This window comes from Arvicanthis niloticus, chromosome 4, assembly GCF_011762505.2.
Source record: "Arvicanthis niloticus isolate mArvNil1 chromosome 4, mArvNil1.pat.X, whole genome shotgun sequence".
In the NCBI taxonomy this organism is placed as follows: domain Eukaryota; kingdom Metazoa; phylum Chordata; class Mammalia; order Rodentia; family Muridae; genus Arvicanthis; species Arvicanthis niloticus.
Window position 1 is genome coordinate 118873947 of NC_047661.1, and position 27689 is coordinate 118901635.

The window sequence follows — 27689 nt, forward strand, 5'->3', positions numbered from 1 at the left end:
GCTTGGCTCCAGAGCTGAGTTTCACGGTTGTTGATTCACTGCTGTTAACCAAGAAGTTTCATTTTCATATCCTTCTTATGCATTAAGAACGCTGCTGTAATTTAGTCTACCACTTTCACAGAAGGTCTCACAACCTTGGAGAAGGATATAAGAGACCAGTAAGGAAGCCAGTCCACCCACAATGAACAGCAAGTACAGGTAAGGAAGCTCACTTTTGTCCCAGAGCTCTTCCAGTTCTGGGGAGTTTTGCTCAGTGTCATGGGGTCTATAATGGCAGGAAGGGGATGAGAAGATTTTATGTGGGCCACTTGGACACTATAGGGAACAGGATGGCTAGCAGCTGAACATGCACTGGAGCACTGGATTAGATATCAGCCAGTCCCTAAGTGGCAGTACTGGGCTTGCATTCAGTTGAAATACTGAAACAACTAGGCTTAGTCTCCTCTATGTTCACATTGTCTCTGCTGAATGGTGACACAATTAAATGACCATGGATATTGACTGTATTTGCTCTGTCCAGGTCCCACTATAGCTAACAGAAAAGGCTGCTTATGCATTCTTTCCATGAAGAGGGGAGATGAAAAAACTAAAAAATACAAAAAAAATAAATGATGCAAGGCCAACAGACACTGACACTGTGGAGGCAGAAAGAAAACTCAGAACCCAGAGGGAAAGCTGAAGACCAGGATAACATGCTTCAACCCCACACCTGCACTTGGTTTCTGAGTGGATTCTCTCTTCATTGGGCATACTCTCTCATTCCTGGCACCCAGTCCTTATCTCTTACCTGTAGGACTCAGACCTATGTTTCACTAAAAGCTTCCTCTACAGAATCTACTACAGTGTGGGATGAAGAGCAATGTCTAGGCTTACCTTGCCCCCACCCACTCAGGCCTTCAGAATGTTGTTCCTGGAAAGTCCTCCCTTGAGTTCCTGGCCAGGTACTAGCCTCATTCATCAACTTCTCTCTCTTTCTCTACACTGCTAACTCTTATCTCTAAATCCTCCTCTCCTTCTCCCCAATTCTCGTCTCTTTCTTCTACTAAACAGAAAAAATAAATAAATAAAAGAGGAAACCTAAAACTGGGCCACAGGAAACAGCCATTTTCTTCAAATAACTTCTTAAAGCTCTTGATCTGGTCTCTGTCCTTTAGTCCTCTGGTCACAGTTGTTTTGAACTTCCTGTAGTATTTGGGATGTTGCACTCGGACCCCTCCCCATTGATCTTACTGTTCTGGGTAGCTAATTAAGTTTCAGAACACTGCTCTGGCACACAACAGCTGTTACTTCTAACAGATAAGGGTTAATTTATTTTGGAACTAAATATTAGTAGTATTGACTAGTCCCATTCAATATCTGGTTTAAATTTTAAAATTAGAATCCCAAAGGAAATTTTTCCATGATAAATTAAAGGGAAGACAAGTTGTTAGCAGTGAACTTTCATAATTGACAAGGATGTAGATATGGGTCACCCCAAATTCAAGGTTTCAACATAGTAACAGTTTCATAAAGTTTTATAACAGAGCAACAAAAAAAATCATAGATGAAGACACTTAAAAATATTGCCGGAAATATCATATGGGTGATGTCAAGTGGGCTGGAGACATCAGGCATGTGATTTCAGGTAGACTGGAGACAGCAGGCAACAGAGTAAGGAAACCTTAGCCATGGGCTCCAATCTCTCTGACGACTGTCTTACTCATTTAGTGGCTGGAAGTCAAGGTTCTGCTTGTATGTTCTATACATGATCTCCACTAATGAAAGGATGTTAGGTCAAATGCAGAAGTGGGTGATAAATGTGTTGTCAAGTCTGAGTTAGCAAAGAGACTTTGGCTCTGGGCCTGTAATATTCCAGCTCTCCAGAACTGAAGTTTCATCAGTGTATCAGGCTTGTAGAGCATTAACTTGGGGTTTTTCATATGTTCTTTCTGGGACCCTGCTTTACACCTTCCATGTCTTGGAAGAATTTCAAGTCTAGAATGCCCTGTTTCCATCAAATACACACAACCAAATTGTGCTGATTTCATTACTGAAGCAGCAGCATAAGGGTCTCTGTGCATGCTCATCCCACCAAAATGTTCTTGAGAGTCACAGGGAGAAGCAATACTCAACACCTGGGCAGATTATTATCTAAATGAAAACATGAATAAAACGGAGCATTTGTCTTTACTCATTGAAAAAATTGATGAGTAAATAAATCTATATTCAACTTCTTGCATGTAGTCTAAATAAAAATAAACATACCCAATGCTAAAATTAAAGAAATTCTATTTTAAACATATTTTAATGTTTACACTTATTTATTTCTTTAGGAGTGTTTGCATATGAGGTAGACATGTGTCATGGAGAGTGTGTAGACACCAGAGAACCAAAGAGTTGGTATTCTCCTGCTAACATATAGATCATAGGGACACCGCTCAGGTTGTCGCACTTGATGCTAAGCACTTTTACTGGCTGGTCCATCAAACCAACACCAGGAAAGTCTAATTTTAAAAAAACCCAATTTTATAAATAGAACTTAAAAAATATTCATTAGCTCTGAAAATGCACATGAAGGTATCATTATATAGACTGAACAGGTTATATCTAGGAATATATGTATATTCCTACACATAGATAATATGTGTATATTCCTACACATATAGGAATATACATATATATGTATATTAACAGGAATATACATATATTCCTATACACATACATATATTCGTATAATGACAACTAGTGAAATAAGAGGCCATGAGTCTGAAGGACAGTACATGGGATAGATGAAAGGATTTCAAAGGAGGAACAGGAATAGTGAGATGCTGTAATACAAGTATAATCTCAAAAATAAAAAATTAATTTAAAGAAATATTTTTCATAAATTTTCTTTCCTATTCAACATCTAACACACATTTTTAAGTTGTAATCCAAAAGGAATCTCCTCCATGATAACATAAATGGATGAGTTGTTAATAAGACAATTTTGAAAATGTATTAGTACAATCATTTTATTCCACTTCTTGGATAATATTTTCACAATTTCCTAAAATTATGCAAATTTTCTCCTTAATAGTTGAACAATACACTAAAAATTATATTCATACTGAAAGTTTGCATGAGTCCACCATCAGAGAAGGGACTTCTAATATTTTCTATCTTTTTTCTCAAAGGCAAGGAACCCCAATACACACATACGGAAAGATCCACATGCCCCAGCCCATGTGCCTCATTGGGAATGTGAAAGGGCAACTGAGAGCCAATCAGAAGGCCCTGGAGATCCTGTCCACCATCACACAGCCTGTGGTGGTGGTGGCAATTGTGGGCCTCTATCGCACAGGTAAATCCTACCTGATGAACAGGCTGGCTGGGAAGAGAACAGGTGAGTGCCACCAACAAAGCTCTGCTGGGTCCCCTCTGTTCAGACACTTTGTGAGCCCTGGTTGTGAAGAGGAAAGTTAGAGAAGGAGATAGATTCTGAAATCCAATATCATACGTGGTTTAGCTTTTATATTGATTCTATTTCAAGGAGTAAGTCAGCTCCATGATGCTCTTTACATCTTCAGTCCCATTTTAAAACAAAACTCATTCCTATCCCAGGAGAAAATATCAATAAAAATAATTAATTAATTTACATAATTTACATACTAATTTGTAAGATGCTCTAAGTCATTCATTAAAACACTAAGGAGATGTCTAGAAGATGGCTCAGCAGGTAAAGGGCCTTCCTGCATAAGCCAGGCAACCTGGATCCAATAACTAGACAGTAGAAAGAGAGAGTTGTCCTCTACAGAGTTGTCCTCTAACAACCACACACACACACACTATGACACACAAACCCAAACGCACATTATGTATACACAAATGCTCACACAATCATGATGATGATTTTTTAAATTAGTTAGCTCATAGGTAACAGAAAGTTTTACCTGAATTGTAAAGTTTCAATGGTATTTCAAATCAAAGATTTTTATTATCATGATTAAATACAATATGGAGTCAACTCTTCTGACCATATTAACTTCAGTTCTATAAAATTCAAATTATTGTATAATCATCACTTTTATATGTATTATATTTTCCCCAAGACAAACAAAGTATCCACCCCACAACAGTTACATATTTCCCCATTTTTCATCATTGTTCTATAATCTATTCCTATGGATTTGAATCTTAAACTATGAGGGGAGGAAGAGCTGTGATTCAGGGCAGATTCCCAGCACTCAGGATACTAAGGTGGGAAGATCATTTGAACCCCTTAGTTCAAGCATTGCTTGGATAACCAGGCAAGGTCTTCGTCACAAAAAGAATGGATATTCATCATTCCACATGGCATTGATATTTTAAGGATATTGTTTCTTCTAAACCCTAATCACAGAGCATGTGATTGTTTCTGTCTTCTGTAATGCTTTCTAAAAACAATTTGTAAAATTCCCTGCATAGATTTCTCACCTTCTAAATCAAGTGAATTCCCAAGTAGTTTATTATTTAGATTGAATTATAAAGTAATTTCTTAATTTTTGGTTCATTATTATTTCTGTAATTCATTATTGATATGTAGAAAAAGAACAAATTATAAAAACCACAAAAATAATTCTATGTGCTGGAGCTATGCTGGATTAATTGATTATTTTAGAAATTATTCAGGGAGAGCCAAAGTTGCACTCCGTTTGGCGTCAGGGGCTTGAGGCCGCTCCTTGCTCCGCTTGCCTGGGTCTCCTCTAGCCCCAACCCAGCGGATTCCGCGCGCTCGCCCGCCCGGCCCAGAGCCCACCTGAGCCCATTGCCCGCGGCTCGCCGCCCGCGCCTCGCGAGCCAGGGTCCCTGTCACTTTAGCCCGGCCCCGGGCCCCGCCGATGCCAGCCATGGTAGAGAAGGGCCCCGAGGTCTCAGGGAAGCGGCGAGGGAGGAACACGGCGGCTGCCGCAGCCTAGGCCACCTTGGCCGGCACCGCCGCCGCCCCCAGTAATGGCCAGAATAAAAGTTTGGCAGCGGCGTCTCCCAACGGGAACAGCAACTCCTGGAAGGAAGGCAGCTCGGGCAGCTCGGGCTCGTCCAGCGAGGAGGAACACGGTGGCGGTGGCATGCGGGTGGGACCCCAGTACCAGGTGGCAGTGCCCGACTTCGATCCCGCCAAACTGCCAAGGCGCAGTCAAGAACCAGACAATCTTGGCATGTTGGTCTGGTCACCTAATCTGGGTCTTTCTGAAGCAAAACTGGATGAGTAACATTGCTATCGCCAAAGAGAAGCACGGGTACAACATGGAGCAGGCTCTTGGGATGCTCTTTTGGCATAAGCATAATATTGAAAAATCGCTGGCCGACTTGCCCAACTTCACCCCCTTTCCAGATGAGTGGACTGTAGAAGACAAAGTCTTATTTGAGCAAGCCTTTAGTTTTCATGGGAAAACTTTTCATAGAATCCAGCAAATGCTTCCTGATAAATCCATAGCAAGTTTGGTGAAGTTTTACTACTCTTGTAAGAAAACTAGAACTAAAACCAGTGTGATGGATCACCATGCTCGGAAACAGAAACGTGAGCGAGAACAAAGTGAGGATGAACTAGAAGAAACAAATGGCAGTAATCCCGTGGACATTGAGATTGATCCAAATAAGGAAACAAAAAAGGAGGTACCCCCTACTGAGACAGTTCCTCGGGTCAAAAAAGAAAAGCACAGCACACAGGCTAAAAATAGAGCAAAAAGGAAACCTCCAAAAGGCATGTTTTTTTCTCAAGAGGATGGGGAGGCTGTGTCTGCTAATGCTACTGCTGCAACCACGGTGCTGAGGCAGCTGGACATGGAGCTGATCTCCATCAAACGCCAGATTCAGAACATTAAGCAGACGAACAGTGCTCTTAAAGAAAAGCTTGATGGTGGGATAGAGCCTTACCGACTTCTGAGGTTATTCAGAAATGCAATGCGCGCTGGACAACAGAAGAGCAGCTTCTCGCAGTACAAGCCATTAGGAAATATGGGCGAGATTTTCAGGCAATCTCAGATGTGATTGGGAACAAGTCAGTTGTTCAGGTGAAAAACTTTTTTGTAAATTATCGGCGCCGCTTCAACATAGATGAAGTCTTACAAGAGTGGGAAGCCGAACATGGTAAAGACAAGACCAATGGGCCTGCTAACCAGAAACCTGTCAAGTCCCCAGAGAGCTCCATCAAGATCCCTGAGGAGGAAGATGAGGCTGCTCCTGTCCTCGACGTAAGATACGCATCTGCCTCATGAAAACTGTTGGTAGCTTTGAACACTTGGTATGGATGACATGTTATCCAGATATCAGGTATTACAAGACATCACCTAACCATCTGCATCACATCTCTGTGGACAAGCAGCTATTACCAAAAATGTCATACACTTCCAGTCCTGTGCCACATCTGCCTTAATTCTTTGCTCGTTCCTCCATGTTGGCACGACTTCCCAGAGAGCTCCGTTGCATCTCATTCCGCCTAAGGGCTGGAAGACCCACGGCCTGCACACCTCCCTCGAGTCTGGGACCTACCCTCCAATTAGCTCCCCCCGCCCCCCAGCCCCAACATTGGCAGCTCTCCCAGTCAACAGCTTCAGAACAGGTAGTCTTGAAAGGCCCAGATCTGTTCCTGCATGGCCTGCAGTTTCTACTATGTGCATAGCATAATTCTCAGAAGGCCCAGTAGGCCTTCTAGAAAAATTCTTCCCTTCTTTTCTAGGGCAGCCACCTAAGTAACATCATGCTTCTTTAGAAATCACAAGCCCATCAGCAGACCACATCGTCACCTTTATCATACCGAGCCTCCTGATACAACTCCTGTTCCCTAAAGAGAGGGCAGAGGCATGGCTGTAGATCAGGTGGCTTCTCTCCCCTCTCTCTCCCCTAACTCTTCCCCTTTTCTCCTTTCCAAGTGGTAAAAGCCCATTTGCAGCAACTGTCCTTGGACATTGTAGCCTAGTGGGAAGTGGACCTCAGTGCTTCTGCCTTCATCCTTCAGCATTGTAAATCCCAGGAAGTGGGTGCACCCATCTCTTCTTGATCCCCAGCTACCACCATCATCCCCCAGCTCCGAGAGGTTTGGTTCATATCACTGTACCTGGTGCTTGTACATTTGGAATTGGTGCCTTCTCCTTCTGGCAACCATGTTATCAATCCCTTTTCTGTTCAAGTGTCTTATTTAAAGTTTATTGCTTGCCAAAGATGACATCATTGAGGTGTAGCAGATGGGGAGAGTGTCTGCAGATTTAGTGCAGACTTTAAATGTCAGGTCAGCTCAGTAAAGGATGATAGAGAAGGTAGGGATGGTTTGCTGGACGCTGCACACCATTAGCTTTCATCCTCTTGGCGTGCCTGGCCATTGTATGTCACTCCTTGTGTCCTTTTGTGTCATTTGTGTACTGGTGTGATCACACAAACACTATCCCTGTCTCAGCAGCAGATAGGACAGAGAAGTGACAGATGTGTTGCTTAGTGAGACCAAGATGAAAAGAAACAATCTACAGAGTGGTATGGAATGCCATTTGTTTGGACTGGGAACAAGCTAATACATGTTCTGAGACTTCAGAATCACTTTTGCTCTCTTATCAGACTGTGGGCCTGCAGGGTTGAGCAGCAGCTGGCTGAACTGCGTTCTAGCATCCATGGCCGCTTGAGACTACACTAACCATGTGGAAATATCTTTTGTTGTTGTTTGCAGCGTTTCAATATTTTTCTTTCTGCTTTCAATACCAAAAAAAGAAAGAAAAAAAAAAAGTAAATGCTTTAAAGTATTTAAGTTATGAATGGAGTTCATAAGAATTTAAAATATGCAATTAAAATTCAATGATTTGACTCCTAAGCACCTTCCCCTCTCCCCCTTGTTTAAAGTTAGGTGATTTTCTCTTTAGAAAGAGGTTCAGCTGTAGAAATCTAGGCTGGGGATAGGCTGTGCATTCTTCTTGAGAAGTCTGGAGAAAGGTCATTTCAAGGTCGAGTGCAGAGGGACTTTGCCCAGCCCATTGATCAAGAAGAGCCAGAGAGCCGTGTCAGAGGCACAGCCCACAGTTCCCACCCGGGGATGGTAACAGAGTAACACTAGTAACTTGTTTTGTGCTTTTATCATAAACCTGCTGTGTAGCTGAAGGGGAAGGAGAACATGGGATGAGGTTAGCCTGGGCTTTGTGTGTGACTCCTAGGGACAAGGGACACTAAGGCGCAAGATAAAACCCTGCTCACCTAGCATTTTTGCATGCCCTCCCCTCCAGGGAGCAGAGCTGTGCTACCGGGCAGCTGCTACAGCAGCTTCCTCGTTCTGCCAGTAGCTCTATGTCTATCTCTGTGCCCGGCTACTTTCCTTATACGTATTCCCTCTCAGCAGTGGTTAGACTTGGTGATCGTCTCAGATGGTGTAGCCCGCAGAACGGCTGTGCCAGGCACCAGGCCCGTTCTGTCTTTCTCTTGGTTATGAGCACTGAGTGGCCTCTAGCCATGGAGTCAGGTATCGGTATGATTATGACCAGAGTGGCTGATCTTGGCTTTTTCTCCAAGAAAAAGAGGCATGCCATTTTCACTTGACAAAGGGGAGAGAGTGGTCTTTGCCTGGCTGCTGCTGGAATAGTCTCCATGTTTTAAACTTTTCATGACACAGTCCACAGTGATGTAAGTCCAAGAAACTGCTTAGCTTTCAAAGTCAAGGGCTCTGGTCTGGACTGTGACTGTTACATGTCACGTTAGGTGCATCGGCAGGTCGGGTTTGGAACATGACGCTTGCTCTGATGGAATGTCACTTAAGCTTTGGGTTCTTAAAATGATCAATGTGAATGCCATAATTATATATTTTGTGGGAAAATCTTCTAAATATAAGTTATTGTGGAAAATATAGTATCATGGACACAAATGATAGTCTAATGTTTAGTTTAGAGATCCCTAAAGATATAAACTGTATTACATATGCATTAAAAGTTTGTTTTATTTAATTTTATGTAAACATGTAAAGTGTTTAGGTAATTCTTTTCCCTTGTCCACTTAAACACCCTGTTACTTGAATATTGTGTTGACTGGTCAGCAGAGTGATCAGTTCTGTAATCTAGCTCTCTACCCAGAGGTCCCCTGCCTCAGTTGTGCTGGTCAGATGAGTGTTGACACAGAATGGGTGCTGTGTCCACAGAACAGAGGTTCACAGCACACCCACTACCTCTCTGTTTGTTTGTCATAACAGTTTCCTAAAGAAAATTCCAGATAATTTTTTATAAGACCCTCCCAATGGTGGTCACAAACCTTAACAAAAAACAGATGTTGACAAAGCTTACTGTGGTGGGCTCATGAAGGAGGGCTCTGGTATACAGCTTTCTGAGTGCTGAGTCTGCGTGAGCTCAGTGTCACTTTAAATTCAGCTCTACTCTGCTTCATCTTTCTAACTATGAGATGTACTATTGGTATAATTGCACACCAAAAATAAGCCAAACAGTGCATTACACTAACTGGATCCCTGCTTTCATGTAAGCAAAGGAAGACACGTCTCATGTCTCTGTCCTATTTGTACACCTAGTAACCCAGGATTCAAGTTTTTAGTATCAAGTAAACTTTGCCTCAGACTGACTTTAAACAGCTTTAGGTCATCTGAGTTTAATGGTCTTGTGCAATGCCCTCTCCACCTCTCCCTGGGTCTTTGCAGCTTCTCCTCACGCTAGTAAAGCACAATTGCAGGGGCGTCACAGTTGAGAAGGAAGGTCAGTAGAGTCTATGCATGTTGTAAAATAATGAGGGTTTACAGTCACCTTCTCTAAAATGAACATTTATACTGGAGTGGATTGTGGGGAGCCGACAGAAAGAGGCTATCATCCTTGCAGCCATCTTGAGCCATATACCCTGACAAGAGATTTGATTACATTAGCCTACAATAGCTGAGCACACTCTGATAACATCTTGCTTTAGATACCCAGGATCTTCCCTTGGGTGTGTGAGACTTAAAGCTGTGATTTAGAGCCGAGACTTAAGGGCATGACTTAGAGATCAGATTTAGAGACAAGGCCTAAGGGCATGACTTAAAGGCGTGACTTAGAGGTGTGGCTTAGAAGTGAGACATATAAAAGGCAAGAGGCAGACAGAAGAGTTCAGTACAACTTGGAACTAAGAATTAGGTTAGAGAGTAAAACTTAGAGTACAACTTAGAGTAGGAATTAGGCATTGAGGAAGAAGACACTTGGACTAGAGAACTCAGAAGAAATTATTATTAAGTATTAGGCACTTGGAGGAAGAACTTCAAATTAGACATTAGGCACTTAGCACTTGGAAGAAGTAACTTGGAACTTGGAGGCACTAGGGACTAGGAACTAGGGACTAGGGACTAGGAACTCAAGACTTGGGACTTGGACTAAAAAGAGAGACTGGAGAATAAATGGGATTGAATCACACTCTGACTGGTCTCCATTCTTTGCATCCGTCCTCACTCTCTTGCTGAATCCTGACCCGCAGACTGGAGCAGCTTGGGGCAGTGTGGGCTCTAACAGTTTAGCCCCCAAAGCTTTTGGCAGTGCAAGTTCCAACACTGACAGAACAGCCCGAGACATTTTGGCCCCCAAATGTGGGGCAGCTCAGGCCGCAACAGCGGATAGCATTCAATTATGTAGACTTAAAACTTTGCTAAGTGCTTTTTAGATTGCTTAAAATTTTTTTCAAGATTTTAAAAGATGTATAAGGTTAAGTTTGCAAATATAACGAAAATGCTGTATATCTTTTGAAGTGATAAAATACATGTTAAAATTTTAAAGAAACTATGTTGTAATGATGCTGTTGTGAGTACTGTGTCCATGCCTCCCTCCCTTTGCTTGTTTTCTAGTTCAGCACAGTCCTTGTGGTGAATGTCAGTAGCATTATGATCGCTTAGCCATTGAATTATAACATTTGTTAGTGCAGATTGGGAAATTTATTTGTGAAATACTGCAGAATTCATTTTTCTATTTCCAATATTTGGTGAAGTTAAATAAAAATTTTCAAGCCATTGATGTAATAAAATATGAAACCAAAAAAAGAAAGAAATTACTCTGTGAAACATTTGAAGCTTTAAACATGTAAGATCATACCATGTGTGACAAAGATAATCTTATTCTTCCATTCAAATTTGGGTGCACGCTATTTCTGATTTTTGTTTGTTTGTTTGTTTCCTAATTACTTTGGATAACATTTCAATTACTGTATAGAACACCAGTGCCCAGAATGGCTACACTTTCTCTTTTATAGTCTTAAAGGAAAATGTTTTTAGCTTTTACCATGAAATACAATATTGACATGAATTTTCATATATGGCATTTCCTGTAAGATGTTCTTCTAGTTTGGAGAATGCTATTTTTTAAATGATAACATGTTGAATATTTTCAAGTATTTGCTGTTATGACTTTTACTATTTCTTTGATTGTGAAGTCAATACTAGCTTGGCTTCAGTTAACTCTACTGGTTTGGATTGATCTCATTTTTACATGAACTTCCTGAAATGCTTCTAACTTTTCATCCATTGTGTGCTCTCTTCTCCATGTCACAGGATTCTCTCTGGGCTCCACTCTGCAGGCTCATACAAAAGGAATCTGGATGTGGTGTGTGCCTCACCCCCACAAGGCAGACCACACGCTTGTTCTGCTTGACACTGAGGGCCTGGGTGATGTGGAGAAAGTAAGGATTGAGAATTTAATTTGCAATTCAGCCCCTCATATCCCAACATTCTGAACTTTTAAATGAAAGATTGAACTTCACTGTAATATGCCTTGGTAGTTTCAAGTACACATAATTTAACTAATTTTAGCCACCATTTCTAAATAGGCATACTAAAAGGAGAGTAAGATGTTCAGTCTCCTCCCAGCTATGAATGATAGACTATAACCTAAATCTGGTACCCAAACTTAGGAAGGTTCAAAGGATAAACTCAGTGTCTCAGATCCTATGCTATACAGAATTTCAGCTACAAATCTGAGTTTGAAGGCCCAGCCCTGTTTTCCATTTGTGGAACAACAGGAAAAATTAGAGATTTAAAAAAAAAAGTCACAGGTATTAATGAACCATATGAAAGTAAATAATCTCATTAACAAAGAGAATTACTTAAATCTACAGTGTACTTGAAGTTTTAGAATATCTGCAAGCATACACTCACTGTCTGTTTTGCAATTACTACCAATGGTCCAAAAAATGCATTCAAACAATAAGTATAAACTAAGAAAATTCTTAGTAAAAATATTCAAAGTTCAACTGGAATCCAATTACTTTTGTTTGAAATATTGTATAGGTTTTTAAGATAACATTCATTTTACTAGGTACCATGGGAAAATTCTGTTTAAATGAGCATCCTCTTATTAGTGCTCATGTGAAAACTGACATAACAAATCACACTCCCGACCCACTTATGTTCTGACCTCCAGGGTGACAACCAGAATGACTGCTGGATCTTTGCTCTGGCTATTCTTCTAAGCAGCACATTTGTCTACAACAGCATGGGAGCCATCAACCAGCAGGCCATGGACCAGCTGCAGTATCCTTTCTGATGGAGATCATTATCTCATTCTAGGAATGCTGCAGAGTCAAGGTTGGCAGATAGGAGACAGAACAGTCCCAGTACAAGGTGAGATTCCATGTACACATTCATGGACTCACACTTGAGTCAGTATATGACAAAACCATGAGTGGGGATGGAAGAGGTGACTGGGGATCCTGTTCATTCAGTACTTCTCCTTAGCTACTCAGCTATGTGACAGAGCTCACAGATCGGATCCGAGCAAGATCCTCACCTGACCAGTACGATGTGGTAGAAAACTCAGCTGAGTTTGTGAGCTTCTTCCCTGACTTTGTGTGGACTCTGAGGGATATGACCTTGAAGATGGAAGTAGATGGGCTCTCAGTTACAGCAGATGAGTACCTGGAGATTTCTCTGAAGCTCAAAGAAGGTACAGTAATGGATAGTTTGTAAAAGAAGAATGTCATAAAAATAATATCCTTTGGGGTACTTATATTTAATTTTTATTTCTACACTTTTGTCTACTCCTCAGAAACAGTTCTTATTTAGCATCTGCCTGAAAAATAGTCAATATTAACTACATTAACTTGCAAGTTTCTTTTCTGAGTACTGTTAATTGGATCATGTTCATCTTTTTACTGGGATTGGTGAAGCTGCATGTATCCAAAGACTGTGATAGAGAGGGAACATTTATTTGAAGACATTCTTAAATGACACATCAACCCTTCTACCAGCTATTCACCCTCCTTTGGAAAAATTATTTCCCCAGATTCCTGCAAAGAAGTTGAAAAATACAACCTACCCCGACTCTGTATTCGTAAGTTTTTTCCAAAGAAGAAATGTTTTATCTTCTATCCACCCACTGAGTGGAAAAAGCTTTCCCAGCTGGAGACACTACAAGAAAGTGAGATCGATTCTGAGTTTTTGCAGCAAGTAGCAGAATTCTGTTTATACATCTTTAAGGAGTGCAAAGCCAAAACTCTTCCAGGAGGCATCATTGTCAATGGCCCACGTGAGTCCTTGTCTTCTTCTTTTGTGAGTTACAAGACAAGGGGAGAGTTTCAGCTTTCAGAAATGTAGGGGCTGTGTCTGTTTATGTTAAATTCTAAACCATTTAAACTGTTTTACTAGATTTTAATTAGTCAAATCCTTATGTGGAATACTTATTGAAAACTTAATTTAGGTATGTTAAACCAAGCTAAATTCCTATAATATTACACAGCCTTAGTTCATCATCCAACCAACACATGTATAGTCATTTAATTTACACAAAAATTAAGTGAAATTATTTCAGATATCTAAGTAAAAATTTTAGACTATACATCCTTATTTCTCATGGATACTGTAATGAAAATAAAGCCATTAAAAGATTAGTGCACTATAGTGGGAAAATTAAAACATGCAATCCACGCTATTGCTGGCAAGGCACTAGCAAGTTCTCATCTCATGGAGACTCTGACACATAACTCTGAAATCTCTCAACCTGGCTCACTAAGTTCCAATCAGCAGGTCAGTGTCATGTCAGCCCCACACTTCTAAATTCTCATGACTGGCTGGGGTGCCCTGACACTGCACCTTTTCTCTCTGGAACCCAGTTGAGACTGCATAAAAGAAAACACCACACAAGCTTAGTTCAGAAGCAAGAGGTAACTCAATCCCTGGGTGAAACAACTAACATTCTAATTTATAAGCCATATTAAGTTAAATCCTTCAATAGCAGATGCAAATAGATCTGCCACCTGAAATGGGGGCCTTGACTACCTACATTTTTGGCTCCATGCTCCTGTCCTCCAGCCCACTCTCCTCTCCTCTCCTCTTCCTCGGTTCCTCTGTCTGACTGGGAAGTCCTGCCTATTCACCCAGTGATTGGTTTCCTTGAAATCCTTATTCATTAGAAGGGTCACATGAAGTCACCTGAGTACGTAGTTCAGTTCAGGCAGTCCATCCTGGGGAAGTGGAATTAGCATCAAAATACAAACAGCACCAGGGCTATCCACAACAGTGCACCTCAGAAAGTTCTATAAAGCAATACTAAGCTGGAATGAGGCAAGAGGAATACTTTTGATGAGGAAAATATTACTTTCCCACAGATATTTAATTAAGGTGTTTCCGAGGGAATTATATACAGGACTCCAAACTCAGAAGGGAAGTCTGGTTCTAAACATGCTGTAGCACTGGGAGATCCAAGTTCAATAGACACAGCCCTGCCTTATCCTTTCCTTAGAGAAGAGGGTTCTACTCCAGCAGATGTCACCATTTGCTATCTGTTTGTAGGACTAGAAACCCTGGTGCAGACCTATATCGGTGCCATCAGCAGTGGGGATCTCCCCTGCATGGAGAACGCAGTCCTGGTTTTGGCGCAGATAGAGAACTCAGCAGCAGTGCAAAAGGCCATCACCCACTATGACCAACAGATGAGTCAGAGGGTGCAGCTCCCCACAGAGACCCTCCAGGAGCTCCTGGACCTGCACAGGACCTGTGAGAAAGAGGCTGTAAACATCTTCCTCAGGACTTCCTTTAAAGATGAAGACCAGTCATTTCTAATGAAATTAGGGGTAATTTCCTCTCAAGTTTCTGTGGATCACTGTTGTATAAGACAAAGTACATATCAGACAAACAAATGATTGTTAATTTTGAAGGAACCTATCCTTTGTAACTTTAAAATGGTGAAACTGCCTCTTTAGTTTCATAACAATCAAAAGAAACCATTTTAAAAACCATGGATCAAAGTTTGAAACAGCTTATGATACTCACCTTTAGTTTAAGTCCATAAAACCGATGATTAATGCTTTAATCAAACTATGTACTTACTGTTATTAGACCAAGTTTCTTTTTGTGGCCAAGAGAAATGACCTTGTGGTCTCAGTTATCATTTTAAGTTATGCTTTATTTCTTTCATTGCATTCTTAGCAGCTGTCAGTCCAGTTTAAAAGCTTAGTTTCCACCTTGGGTTTGGCATAAATCTCTGAGCATCATTTCTAATAAGAAGGGGATTCACATGAAGGTCCAAATTCAAAGAGCCACAATTTTCCTTAGCTTTCAACAAGTTTTTGTGGACCACAGGTTTTTGGAAGGCCCTGAGAGAAATTCTGAAGGTTGCTAACATCTTTCTCTGGTTATTCTTTTTATACTCATTTTATGCTGCAGTCTCAGCTAGAAGAAAGATGGGACAACTATTGTAAACACAATACGAAAGTGTCAGCAAACCGTTGCTGGGCATTGCTTCAGGATATCTTCAGACCTCTTGAAGAAGGTGTGAAGCAAGGCATTTATTCTAAGCCAGGAGGTTACTACCTCTTTGTTCAGGAGACACAGAGGCTGAAGGAAAAGTACCATGGACAACCAAAAAAGGGTTTACAGGTACCCAAGATGTTTATTCATATGTTCTACACCACTGCTGACAAGCCTCCTTGATCCAACCATTCAGAAAAAATGTCCCCTAGTTATGTAACTCATGACTATCTTTTAACTCTCCATTCCATCCTTCCAACTTTGTATCTTTATCTCTCTGAACTGTTATCTCCTTGAGGATTCTATATCTAATATGATTTGTCCATGTAAACCCACAAGGCTATTCAACTCAGTACCTTAGACTAAATGCACAGAATAACTTTTTCCCAGTGTTAACCAGTAGGGACCTATATTTGGTTGGCTTAGATGACTTACCCATTTCTATGGTAAGGAATTTTGGATGAGAGTATAAAGTCTTGAGGATGATGATAAGACAGATAGAAGCCCTACAACTAACTCTATGTTCTCTGAACTCTAAGGCTGAAGAGGTTCTGCAGACATACTTAAAATCCAAGGAGGCTATTTCCCATGCAATTTTACAGACAGATCAGAATCTGACAAAAAAGGAAAAAGAGGTTATAGGTAAGAAACAAACCAAAAGAACGAATACTTACAAAATATTGTAATAATATAACTATTTTCCTGTGTTAAAAAAGTAATTCTTAAACTGAAACATGAATAATAAAGATGAGATTTTTCTGACCAAGATATACAGTAACTGGTGTTATAGTAGCAGCCACCTCAAAAGTAAAATGGCCTCAGGATTGGTTTCTATTAAATAGTAATAACAATGAGGGATTGCAGGAGTGTCTCAGTGGTTAAGAGCTATATGACTTCTAAAGGACCCAGATTTTATTTGCAAACCTGCCTAGTGGTTCACAACTGGCTGTAGATCCAATACCATGAGTGCTCACTTCTGGCCTACACAGGCAACAGACATGCACATGGTGCACAGATATACATGCACTCAAAGCATCCATACAAATAAAACAAAATAAAACAACAACAACAAAATTTAAATTGTAATACCAAGAAACTGTGGGGGGAAGAAGGAGATAATACTGTCTTCTCCAGGGAGCACTGTCTTCTCCAGGCCAAACACAGGTGGCACAGCTAAAACACATGTGTTTATCACAGTTCTAAAGAGCAAGAATCCAGAGTCTAGGATGGTCAGGAGTGTTCTCTTTTGGTTTCTTGACTATCTTCTTACTGCATCCTCACATGGTAGAAAGACTGAACTCTGATTTTCTCATCATCTTATAAAACAGCAATAAGCTCACATGGGGCTCCATCATTCCCTTCTCATGTAAATTACCTCACCAGAGTTACACACCTATTTATATCATCATACTTTAACTGCAGTTTAAGCTTATGAGTCCATAGACAGCACCAGCATTCAGTACCTTCATACTCTGGACCTTTGTAAAGATTCTTTCCCCTTTCTCAGTGGAACGAAAGAAAACTGAATCTACAATGGCTGCTGTAAAACTATTAAAGGAAACACTGAAGAAAAATGAGAATTTGATGAAACAGAAAGAACAAAGTTATGAGGAACACATCAGACAGCTGACTCAGAAAATGGAAAATGACAGAATCCAACTAAAGGCAGAGCAAGAGCGGACATTATCTCTGAAACTTCAGGTATTCTGTTATTTTTATCCTGTAGAATCTTTAACTAAAACCACTTTGTAAAGGTTAGACAGTCACATGGTATACAGGATTCTTCAGCTCATATTCTGTCGCAGAACCTTCAAACTTATTTGCCACTGTGCACTAATCCAAAGCCACTTGATTGCATAAAAAAGTCCTGAGAATCTTAATTTCCTGAATCACTACAAACAACAGCTATCCACAGGCAGGCATTGTACATGTATGTATTTTACAAGCTTTATATTATTCTTTAAAAGCCATTTAAAATTTACATTTAAAAATATTTAAACTAGCTGGGCAGTAGTGCTGTATGACTTTCATACCAGTACTTGGGAGACAGAGGCAGGTAGATCTCTGAATTCAAGGCCAGCCAGAGCTACACAGAAAAATCCTGTCTCTAAACACGAAAAATCTAAATAATCCAAAATGACAACAGCCTTTTGGGCAATTTAAACATTTAAGTTTCCACATTTAAAAAGAAATCAAATGTACCTTGGCACAAGGGCCCCAGGGAAAGCCCTAAACATCACAGGGTATTGTCAAGGCCTTACTAGAAGCTTTACTCCTATGGATTAACATTTATGATACTGGAAAGTATTCTGCACACTACAGAGGGGAAAGGCTATAATCCCTGTGACCTACAACAATGGCCTGCATGTAGAAGGCACAGGTGCAATAGTGATACACACTATGGTAATAACCAATCACTGTTTGATTGGGTTCAAGGGCCACACTTGACACTGCTAAAGTGGCCAAGACCCTGAGACTAGACAGGTCATGGGACTAGGGCAAAGCCTACTACTAGCATTTTGCTAAAGGAACCTATTAATCAGGTGACTCCTAATGACATACTGCTATACACATAGATCAGTGCCTTTTCCAGACCAAATCAGAGAAGCTTCTGCACAGTAGGTGGTAATTAACACAGATACCCACAAGTGGGCAATATGCAAAGAAAGACTTTGCAATGCTCAGCCCTAACTGGGCTTCTTTATAAAACCCCTCAAATCCCTCAAAACTCAGGGATCTACAGAAGAGGAGGAAGAAAGGTATTAAGAGCCAAAGGTGATGGATGAACCAGGGAAACAGCATTTTCCAGGCACAACAGGACTGATGCACATATAAACTCCCAGAGACTTTGGCAGAGTGCACAAGACCTACAAGGCTCAAGTTAGACAGGGTCCCAGGACTGAGAGAGAGAGAGTTGTACACAGGGTCCTAATGCAATTAATACATACTGGCAAAGAAAAACTAAGTTTTCATCAATGAAGTCTCAATGAGAGTATCAACTACATTTTAGGGTAGTCCCCATGCTCAGAAGTAATTGAACAAAGTAAAGTATATACAATAGTATTTTTATAGGCTTTTTGCATTATTTTGCTTTATTTTGGCTTTTGTCTTATTGATACAAGCATTCGTGTGTGTGTGTGTGTGTGTGTGTGTGTGTATACTTCTGTCCCAGGAATATATGACTGTGTATGTGAAAATAAAACCACCTACATGAATACAAATGACAAGGGGGTAAGTGTGAGAAAATGAAAGTTGCGAGGTTATGAAAAACAATGTGACCAGCATATAATATAGATTTGTATAAAAGTGACTTTATGTAACATAGTAGCACATACAATGACTGTGTACAGTGAAGGATTTTAAAATCATTATATTTTATTAAGCAATTAAAAGAGCCCAAACAAGTGACCCAGTGCAGCACTGATAGTGCACGTAACCCAGCAGTGAGGTGCCATGCAACAGATCTTTTTATGTAAATGTTCTAGGAGAGAGCTCACACAATTGTGTGTAGGTTGGGCAAATAGCAATCTGGTTTTGTCACACCTTGTATAACTCAGGGAGCACATAGAGTAGAAAGACACATGACCAACTGACACACATTCAGGCTTGCAGAACCTTCCTGTTCACAGTTTCTCCTCCAAGTATGAGTTGAGTCTAAATGTTAATTCAGAAATGTACTGTAGGCCATCAGTCCTTCAGGTCCTTACCTGCTGTCTCTAACTCTAATATGACATTTGGAAGCTAATATACAATTCCATAATGACACATTCTCATTCATTCTTAGAGTCATAGACTTAAATTTCTATTACTCTTGCATGTATAAAGTTGCCTGTCAGTGGTTGTAGAGCAATAATTCTTAGACTTTTATGGATGCCTATGGTACTCATGACCATTACTTTTTAATAGATAATGATAAAGCATGTGTCTGTATACATCCTGTAATGAGCAATTTAAAAATATGTTTACCCACAGTTTATAGAGTTGTAGTCAAAATACTTGGGACCTGTCACACAGATGGGAAAGTGTGTGTATGAAGAAAACAAAACAACTATACTGTATAATGGCAAGTTGATAGAAAAGTTGCCTAGATTTAGGTATAATGAACAAACTCTCTCTGTAGATCCACAAATCCCAGAATAGAATACTCTATCAAACCTTTTCAGGGACTGTAACTATACACATTACATTTGACCAAATAAAAAGTACCAGGGAATGTAATAAAACTAAAAACTCAGGAGAGTGATAAGTACAGAGACTAATGGACAAAATTAAAGAGTGAGTGCCAAGGTCTTGAGAAACTGTTGAATTATTTCAAAAGCACTAATTTGAAAAGTGTTTGGTAAGTTTTACAATATTAATTTGGCATTCAATACTCTCTTTCCCTATTAGGAGCAGAAACAGCTACTCCAAGAGGGGTTCCAGAAAGAAAGCAGAAAGCTTCAAGAAGAGATAAAGAATGTGGAGAACAGATACAAGGAAAAAAGTATCATATTCTGCATGATTAATAGAATGTAAAAATACGTAGAACAGGGCTGGTAAGAGGATTTAGGAGGTAAAAGTCACATCTTGTGAAACCTGGAGACTTGAGTTCAGACACCAGCACCTATGTAAGGTGGAAAGAGAAAATGGATGCCACAGAGTTGTCTTCTAATCTCCACACATGCACAATGGCACATGTGTGCCCCGGGTCCACACATACCATATGTACATGCAATAATAATAAATAAAAATTAAACACACAGGGCAGGAGTTTCCAGTGTGATACTGTCCAATCAGGGAACAAGTTTAATGATGAATTTGGAGCATCCCATTGCTTGATATTTGAAATCATGGCATTTATAACATTGCTAAGCCAAGAGTTAGACATTTATATCATCACTGAGCCGCAGTAGTGAGACTTACACCATCACTGACCTACAAGCTGGCAAAATGGAATTACCTAGAAAAACCATTTTTCCATCTTAAGTTCTACATTTTATTTTTTACTGTATTCATGCATAGCACAACCTTTACTGTTTTCTATATTTATACTGTTCATAGTATTGGCTAGAGATGTCATAAATTATCTAATTAAGGTGAGTGAGAGGAACGAGAGAGATATCAGGAAGGTTCTGAGAGTTTACATTTTCATCTCCATGTGCGTAATATTCTATTCTCTTCAACTCAGCATTTTTAATCCCTTTACATGTGCACTAAAGAGTAAACCAATTCTTTAGATATTTTTGAGTTCATTTTAGCCAACAGGGTCAAGTCACAATAGTTTCAGTGAGTGGCTGATGTACGATTAACAAGTGTTAGAAAAGTGTTGACACTTTGCACTGAATTTAGAGAAAGCCATAGAAGCACACACACACTCATGCGCACTACATACACACACACACATGCATACACACACACATACTCATGCACACTACACACACACACACTCATGCATACTACACACATACACACACACACACACACACAACCATCTCTCTATAAGCCTGTTAGTAATTAGAGAATATCCTCAGATATAAGTATATTTGGAATAAGAAAAGCAAAAAAATGAGCCTTCACTCCTCAAACCCTATATTGGTGAGATATGTCAGAGACATCATGGTCTTTCCAATGGAAATGCTGGTACCACAGAGATCCATGTATCCAATGGCAAACTACCAAACAGGTGTTGGCAGAAGATAACAAGGCAATCTTACATTTTTTGCTTTTCTTTTTCTTCAACAGTGGATCATATGAAAGCTGAATCTTCAAAGAGTACAGAAAAATTAATGGAAGCAACACAAAGGAGGTTAGAGCAGATGTTGGAAAAGAAAGACATGAATCATCAGGAACAGGTCCTACAGATGATGAAAAAGATGGAGAGAGAAAGGGCACAGTTACTAGCAGAGCAAGAGAAGAAGATGACTCTTTTCCTTGAGGTATTCCATTGTGCCATCCTAACCCACTGGCAAGGATAAAAGACACTGATTAGAGGTTAGTCCAGTTGGGCTAGATGAAGTATTATAGCCAGACACTCTACTATTACTTTATAATCTTTGTGTCTGTATCATGCAAATCTGTAATTACTAAAGGCCTCTTACTGACAGACTATCTATGGAGTCTACATTATTCTCTTACTCACTATATAGTAACTAGTGGTCACCAAGCACTGTGCAAAAGGCCTTCAATGCATTGTGTATTATACCTATATCAAATGATACAGGATTGGTTACCTTTTCTAAAAGGAAAATTCTGGATGAAGTTGAGACAAGAAATACCTAGCATGTGTAGCCTGTTTATTAGACTCAATGACAGTTTTGTCTTTGTTGAGACACAGGGAAAATGCTCTCCTCACTTTTTTATGCTAACTGCTTTCTGGGCTTCCTCTAAACCTAAAGATTCTGTATGTTGGCCCAGAAATGCACTTTGTGCAACCATAGTCCTAATCTCCTCAATTTTATTTTCTTTGTATAAATAATCCCATCAGAATTTCATGATCTAATTATACCTGCATCTGAGCATCATGGAGAAATCCTCCCAAGTGACCATCATTCTGAAATGGATATCCACATTAGAGAAGGGGGAGGAAAGAAGTGTGCTAATTACACACAATTTTTCCCCTGTTAGATCAATCATCCCAAAGTAGAACTCTACATTAGCTATAGTTGAGGGTCACCAAGCTCTTCTAAAGACTATCCAGAAGTGCTTGAGAAAGAATACCAAACACAGGAGCCTGAAAAGAAAGTAACATGCTATAAGAAAAGACAGGAAGCTAACATAAAAGAGCATTTAAGTCTGACTAGGATATTAATTTGAGAAATGAAAAAGAAAATTTTTAGATAATTATGAAACAATTTCTGTGAGACCATTTTATGATATGCTTCTTTAACCATTCTCTTCCTTCTTAGGAGCGAGAACAACATCTCAAGAAGGAATTCTCTGAAGAGAGAAGAAAGCATGAGAAAGAGATTCAAGATATAGAGGAGAAAAACAGAGAATTAACCTTGCAATGTATTAGACCTTAAACTTGTACAATAAAAATACCCACACACACAGTCACCAGGGCTCAAGTAAAACCACCAACTCCTACATGGCAATCATTAGCAATGAACATGGACTTATCGTTCTTGTACATACACTGGTCCATAGACATCACAAGAATGAAGACAGTGTATAAAGATCAAGAGTTGCAACTAAGGCAATTTCCTTGTTGCTCATTATGAAAGCTGTAGCTTCTCCTCTTGTTTTACTGCCAACAGTTTTAAGGATGGCTGAATTCACACTATATGTCAATCATTTACATTTGCTATAGATGAATATAAATTGTATAATAATACATATTTTAAATAGGAACTTAATAAGGCTACTTATTTTGTAGTCTTATTAAGGTAGACTTTTCTCTTACACACAACACTTCTAGGCCCATACTCTGATTTAAGAGTTTACTCACACTGTCAAATCCGGTATGAATGACGTGAACATAAAGAAAATTAGATGCAAGGTGAACAAAGGTTCAACAAAGTATCACTACTAGGGGCTCAGCGAGTAGTGTTTCAGCTACCATTAAAAGATGTTGCTTTTTTATTTTAAACTTTATTTTACATTAGTTGTGTAAAACATTGTGTTTTGTCCAATTGCTCCTTGAATGCTGTCATCTGACTTAGCTTAGATTCAGTGTGTAGAAGCTGCATGGTAGCTAGGCAAGAAAATGCTTGACCCTGTGAAAAGTGGATGTGTAGAGCTTACAGGTCCCCTGTAAAAGAATTGTTTCCTTGGCCCTGGCTGAGTTACATCATGTTTTCAGACTATAACAAGAAGTGCAAAGATATGTCTTTACTCTTAAAATCCATATCTGGAATAAGAAAATGTGCCAGGAAACTATGGGCACTTGAGAAGAAATACTGACACTGGGAATTTCCTCCATAAAGAAACAACATAAATAAGCTTTGGAGAGAGGGAAGGAGGTAGGGGAAAGCTACACACTAATCCTTTATGTCTTTTCTGCTTTTTTATTCTCAGTGAAATCTCAACGAGCTGAGTCCTCAGAGACAAAGAAAATGTTGAAGGAAATGAATGAGTTGAATCTGAAGACTCTAAATGAGAAACAAAAATATTTTGAGCATCAGCTGAGACAATTGACTGAAGAGAGAGCTCAGGATACAGCAAGGCTAATGGCAGAGCAGGAGGAGACATTTCAGAGTAAGCTTCAGGTAATTCATTGTGACATCTTAATTTTCTCTTTAATGGCCAGGGAGAAAAGACATTGATTGATAGTATGCCTGATGTAGTTAAAAAAAAAATCTGTGTAGACAATTTCATCTTTGTATCTTGTATCTCTAGCAAAGGCTCATCACAAAAAAAAATTATGCTTCCTGATTCCTGATTCACCGTATCACTCAAAATATAGAAGCAAATAACTAAAGTTCATACATAAAAGTACTGTAACCACTGTCTTTGTTAGGGTTTCCATTGTTGTGAAGAGACACCATAACTAAGGTAACTCTTAAAAAGAGCAATGTTTAATTGTGGCTAGCTCACAAGGTCAGAGGTTCAATCCATTATCATCAATGTGGGAAGCATGGCATCATCCAGGCAGGTATGACACTAGAGAAGGAGCTGAGAGTTCTACATCCTGTTCTGAAGGTAGTTAGGAGAAGACTGTCTCACAAGCAGCTAGAGGAGGGTCTCTTCCACACAGAGCAGAGTCTGAGCATAGGACCTCAAAGCCTGCCTACAAAGTGACACACTTCCTCCAAAAATGCCACACATATTCCAACAAATCCAACCCTCCTAATAGTGTCATTTTCATGAGTTACGCTTATTGAAACCACTGCAACCACATTAAATATTTTCCCTTTAAGAGCACCAGGCTCAGACTGGAGAAATGGCCCTGCCATTAAAGGCTAGGCTCACAACAAAAAAGGAGCACTAGACTTCTCTACCATGTTTTTAATCTCACTGTTTGAGATAGGGTCTCTCTTTGTGTTGCTCAGGGTAGATTTGCACCTAAGATCATCCCATTACAGTACCCCAAATACAAAATTATAGCTTTATATAATATACATTATATTACTTCACTACACCTGCTCTGATGTCGTCTCCCCTACTGAAGAAATTGCCATGCCCAAAAGATAGAAAGTGTGCTGAGATACAATTCCTGAATGAACATCTGGCATATTTCTCCTACCTAGTACAGTCCACAGTGTTTTTGGTTTTGTGATCTCTGTAGGTCTCTATGCATGTTAGCATCCTAAAAAAGTAGTTTCACCTACCCATGACCACTTAACTTAGCACTGGTTTTAGATGCTATTCTGTTCTCCTGACCTTTACTCTGAGTCACAATATGCACAACTGCTCTCCCAGAACACCTCAGTACTTTATTCTTAGTGCCACCATCCAAATCTTACAGGCTCATGTAAAATTCCCTAATCACATGTCTTTCCTAAATCTGCAAGTCATACATCATTCTTTTAAATGTATATTAATTATCCTAGTTACATATATGTTGTAGTCATATCACTTGGTTAAAAAAATTTTGAAAGATATTTTTAAAGGCAAAATTTTGAATATGGAGTAAGAGGCTAACTACAGGTTGACAGAACAATGCTATGATAACAAATGTAGACAAACCATTTCAGATGGTAGAGTAGAAAGATCATTAAAGCTATGAGAATTCACACTGAAGAAATAAAAATGTGGACTGGAGACACAGCTCAAATGATAAAAATGGTTCCTGTTCAAATGTAAAGACATTTTGATGGGGATTGCATTGAATCTATAGATTGCATTTGGCAAAATGGCCATTTTTATTAAATTAATCCTGCCAATCCAGGAGCATGGGAGATCTTTCCATCTTCTGAGATCTTCTTCGATTTCTTTCTTCAGAGACTTGAAGTTCTTGTCATACAGATCTTTTACTTGCTTGGTTAGATTCACTCCAAGGTATTTTATATTGTTTGTAACTATTATGAAGGGTGTCATTTCCCTAATTTCTTTCTTAGCCTGTTTATCCTTTGAATAGAGGAAGACTACTGATTTGTTTGAGTTTATTTTATATCCAGCCATGTTGCTAAAGTTGTTTATCAGGTTTAGGACTTCTCTGGTGGAAATTTCAGGGTCACTTAAGTATACTATCATGTCATCTTCAAATAGTGAAATTTTGACTTCTTCCTTTTCTATTTGTATCCCTTTGATTTCCTTTTGTTGTCGAATTGCTCTGGTTAGGACTTTGAGTACTATATTGAATAGGTAGGGAGAGAGTGGGCAGCCTTGTCTAGTCCCTGATCTTAGTGGGATTGCTTCCAGTTTCTGTCCATTTAGTTTGATGTTGGCTACTGGCTTGCTGTATATTGCTTTTACTATGTTTAGGTGTGGGCCTTGAATTCCTGCTCTTTCTAAGACCTTTAACATGAAGGGATGTTGAATTTTGTCAAATGCTTTCTCAGCATCTAGTGAGATGATCATGTGGTTTTTTTCTTTGAGTTTATTTATATAATGGATTACTTTGATGGGTTTCCGAATACTGAACCCTCCCTGCATTCCTGGGATAAAGCCTACTTGATCATGATGAATGATTACTTTGATGTGTTCTTGTATTCAGTTTGCGAGCATTTTATTGAGTATTTTTGCATCAATATTTGAATCCCTTGTATAAACATGATGAAATAGCATGAATTCCTGTTTCCAACACTCCTACCAGGTGGCAGAAGCAAAGACAAAGGAGTCTTTGGAAACTCACATGTCAGCCAGCCTGTAACACAGCATAAAGCACCATGAGGATCATGTCTCAAACAATGTGGAAAGGGAGAAACAACACATGAAGCTATCCTCTGATCTCCTCATATAGATTCGTTCTCTCTCTCCTTCTCTCTCCCTCCCTCCCTCTCTTCCTCCTTTCTCTATGACTCTCCTTCCTATTCCTCTTCACCCTTTCTCTCTCCTTGCCCTCTCCTTTCCCTCTCTCTATCTCATACACACACAGAGACATTCACATTCATGAGTATGCACACACATCCTACAGCACCACAGACACAACACTGAAAGATACATTTTAAATTTTTAAAAGGGTATTTGTTTGACTATTGTTGAAAAATAGCTATTTTATTTTTAGTCATTTACTGCATATTAACATTACAGATTAAGGGCTTCACTATGTCATTGTCATGTTTGCATATAATCGAAATTGAAGGCATTTTGTTAGTCTTAAATGACCCCTCTTCCATTTCTATATTCTTAGTATTTCCCCATTAGTTTTGTGTCTTTCTCTCCCTCCTCTGGATTCCACATGAGACAAATTATACTTATTTTTAACCTGGCTTATGTCATTTCCATTCACTTACTTACAAATGCCATAATCTATTCTCATTTACAGTGGAACAAGATTCATTTGTAGGTGTGTGTGTGTGTGTGTGTGTGTGTGTGTGTGTGTGTGTGTGTATCACAAATGTTCCATATCTATTCATCTGTTAAAGAACACCTAGGATGATCATATAATTGGGCTTTTAGTAACAGCATCATATTAATAGGAGGATATGGGTTTCTCTGTAGGATGTTGACTTTGATTTTTTGGATGTATATCCAGAAATGACATGGCTAGATCCTATGGAAGTTAACTGCTTTCATTTTTTAAGAGGAGCCTGTATATTGACTTCTATAGTAACTATTAACAACTTAATTTACTTTCTGACCAGCAGCATATATGGGTTCCTGTTCTCTACACATCCATTACTGTTGCTTTCTTTCAGGTTGACAGACGTTCTTACTGGGGTACTGTGACTGAGTGCTGGTTTTAGTTTCCAATTTATTTCTTTACAGGAACAAGAAGAAATTTTCAATGAAAAAATCAGTGAACAGAATAAACAACACCAGCAAGAAATTAGGGCACTCAAGAAGAAAAATGAGTCCGGTTGTGCCATGATGTAAAAGGTCTAACCACAGCAGTTTCCTCCACTGCTCTCTCCTTTCAGAGAAGAATTGAACTGCTGAGCTTCAGACCATATCACATTCAGAACAAAAGAAAATTCTAAAAAATAAAGGTGGCAAAGCCTAA

The 27689-nt window shown here is 39.4% G+C and overlaps 1 protein-coding gene and 1 pseudogene across 3 annotated transcripts; both read left to right on the forward strand.

Moving 5' to 3' along the window:
- On the forward strand, positions 1-27689 carry LOC117707456 (guanylate-binding protein 1-like). 3 transcript variants are annotated; one of them, XM_034500842.2, is made up of 15 exons: positions 4-198; positions 3156-3364; positions 11474-11601; positions 12342-12451; positions 12664-12863; positions 13203-13445; positions 14708-14988; positions 15581-15793; positions 16204-16306; positions 17172-17365; positions 20054-20147; positions 21386-21579; positions 22549-22651; positions 23660-23850; positions 27455-27689. In XM_034500842.2, the coding sequence occupies exons 1-15, from the start codon at positions 182-184 to the stop codon at positions 27560-27562; spliced, it is 2388 nt and encodes a 795-aa protein (XP_034356733.1). In that variant the 5' UTR covers positions 4-181; the 3' UTR covers positions 27563-27689. The 3 variants fall into 3 exon arrangements, with proteins under 3 accessions (XP_076789438.1, XP_076789437.1, XP_034356733.1); XM_076933322.1 differs by lacking the exons at positions 23660-23850; positions 27455-27689 and having other exon boundaries at positions 2-198; positions 21386-21634; positions 22549-22634; XM_076933323.1 differs by lacking the exons at positions 16204-16306; positions 20054-20147; positions 21386-21579; ... (1 more) ...; positions 23660-23850; positions 27455-27689 and having other exon boundaries at positions 1-198; positions 17172-17340.
- On the forward strand, positions 4839-6457 carry LOC117707177 (REST corepressor 1 pseudogene; annotated as a pseudogene).

What these genes read in the sequence shown, in the direction of transcription:
- LOC117707456 (XM_034500842.2), top strand. An exon ending in GCTGGCTGGGAAGAGAACAG is followed by an intron (nt 3,365 to 11,473) that starts GTGAGTGCCACC and finishes TCCATGTCACAG; the next exon opens with GATTCTCTCTGGGCTCCACT. An exon ending in AAAGGAAAAAGAGGTTATAG is followed by an intron (nt 16,307 to 17,171) that starts GTAAGAAACAAA and finishes CCCCTTTCTCAG; the next exon opens with TGGAACGAAAGAAAACTGAA.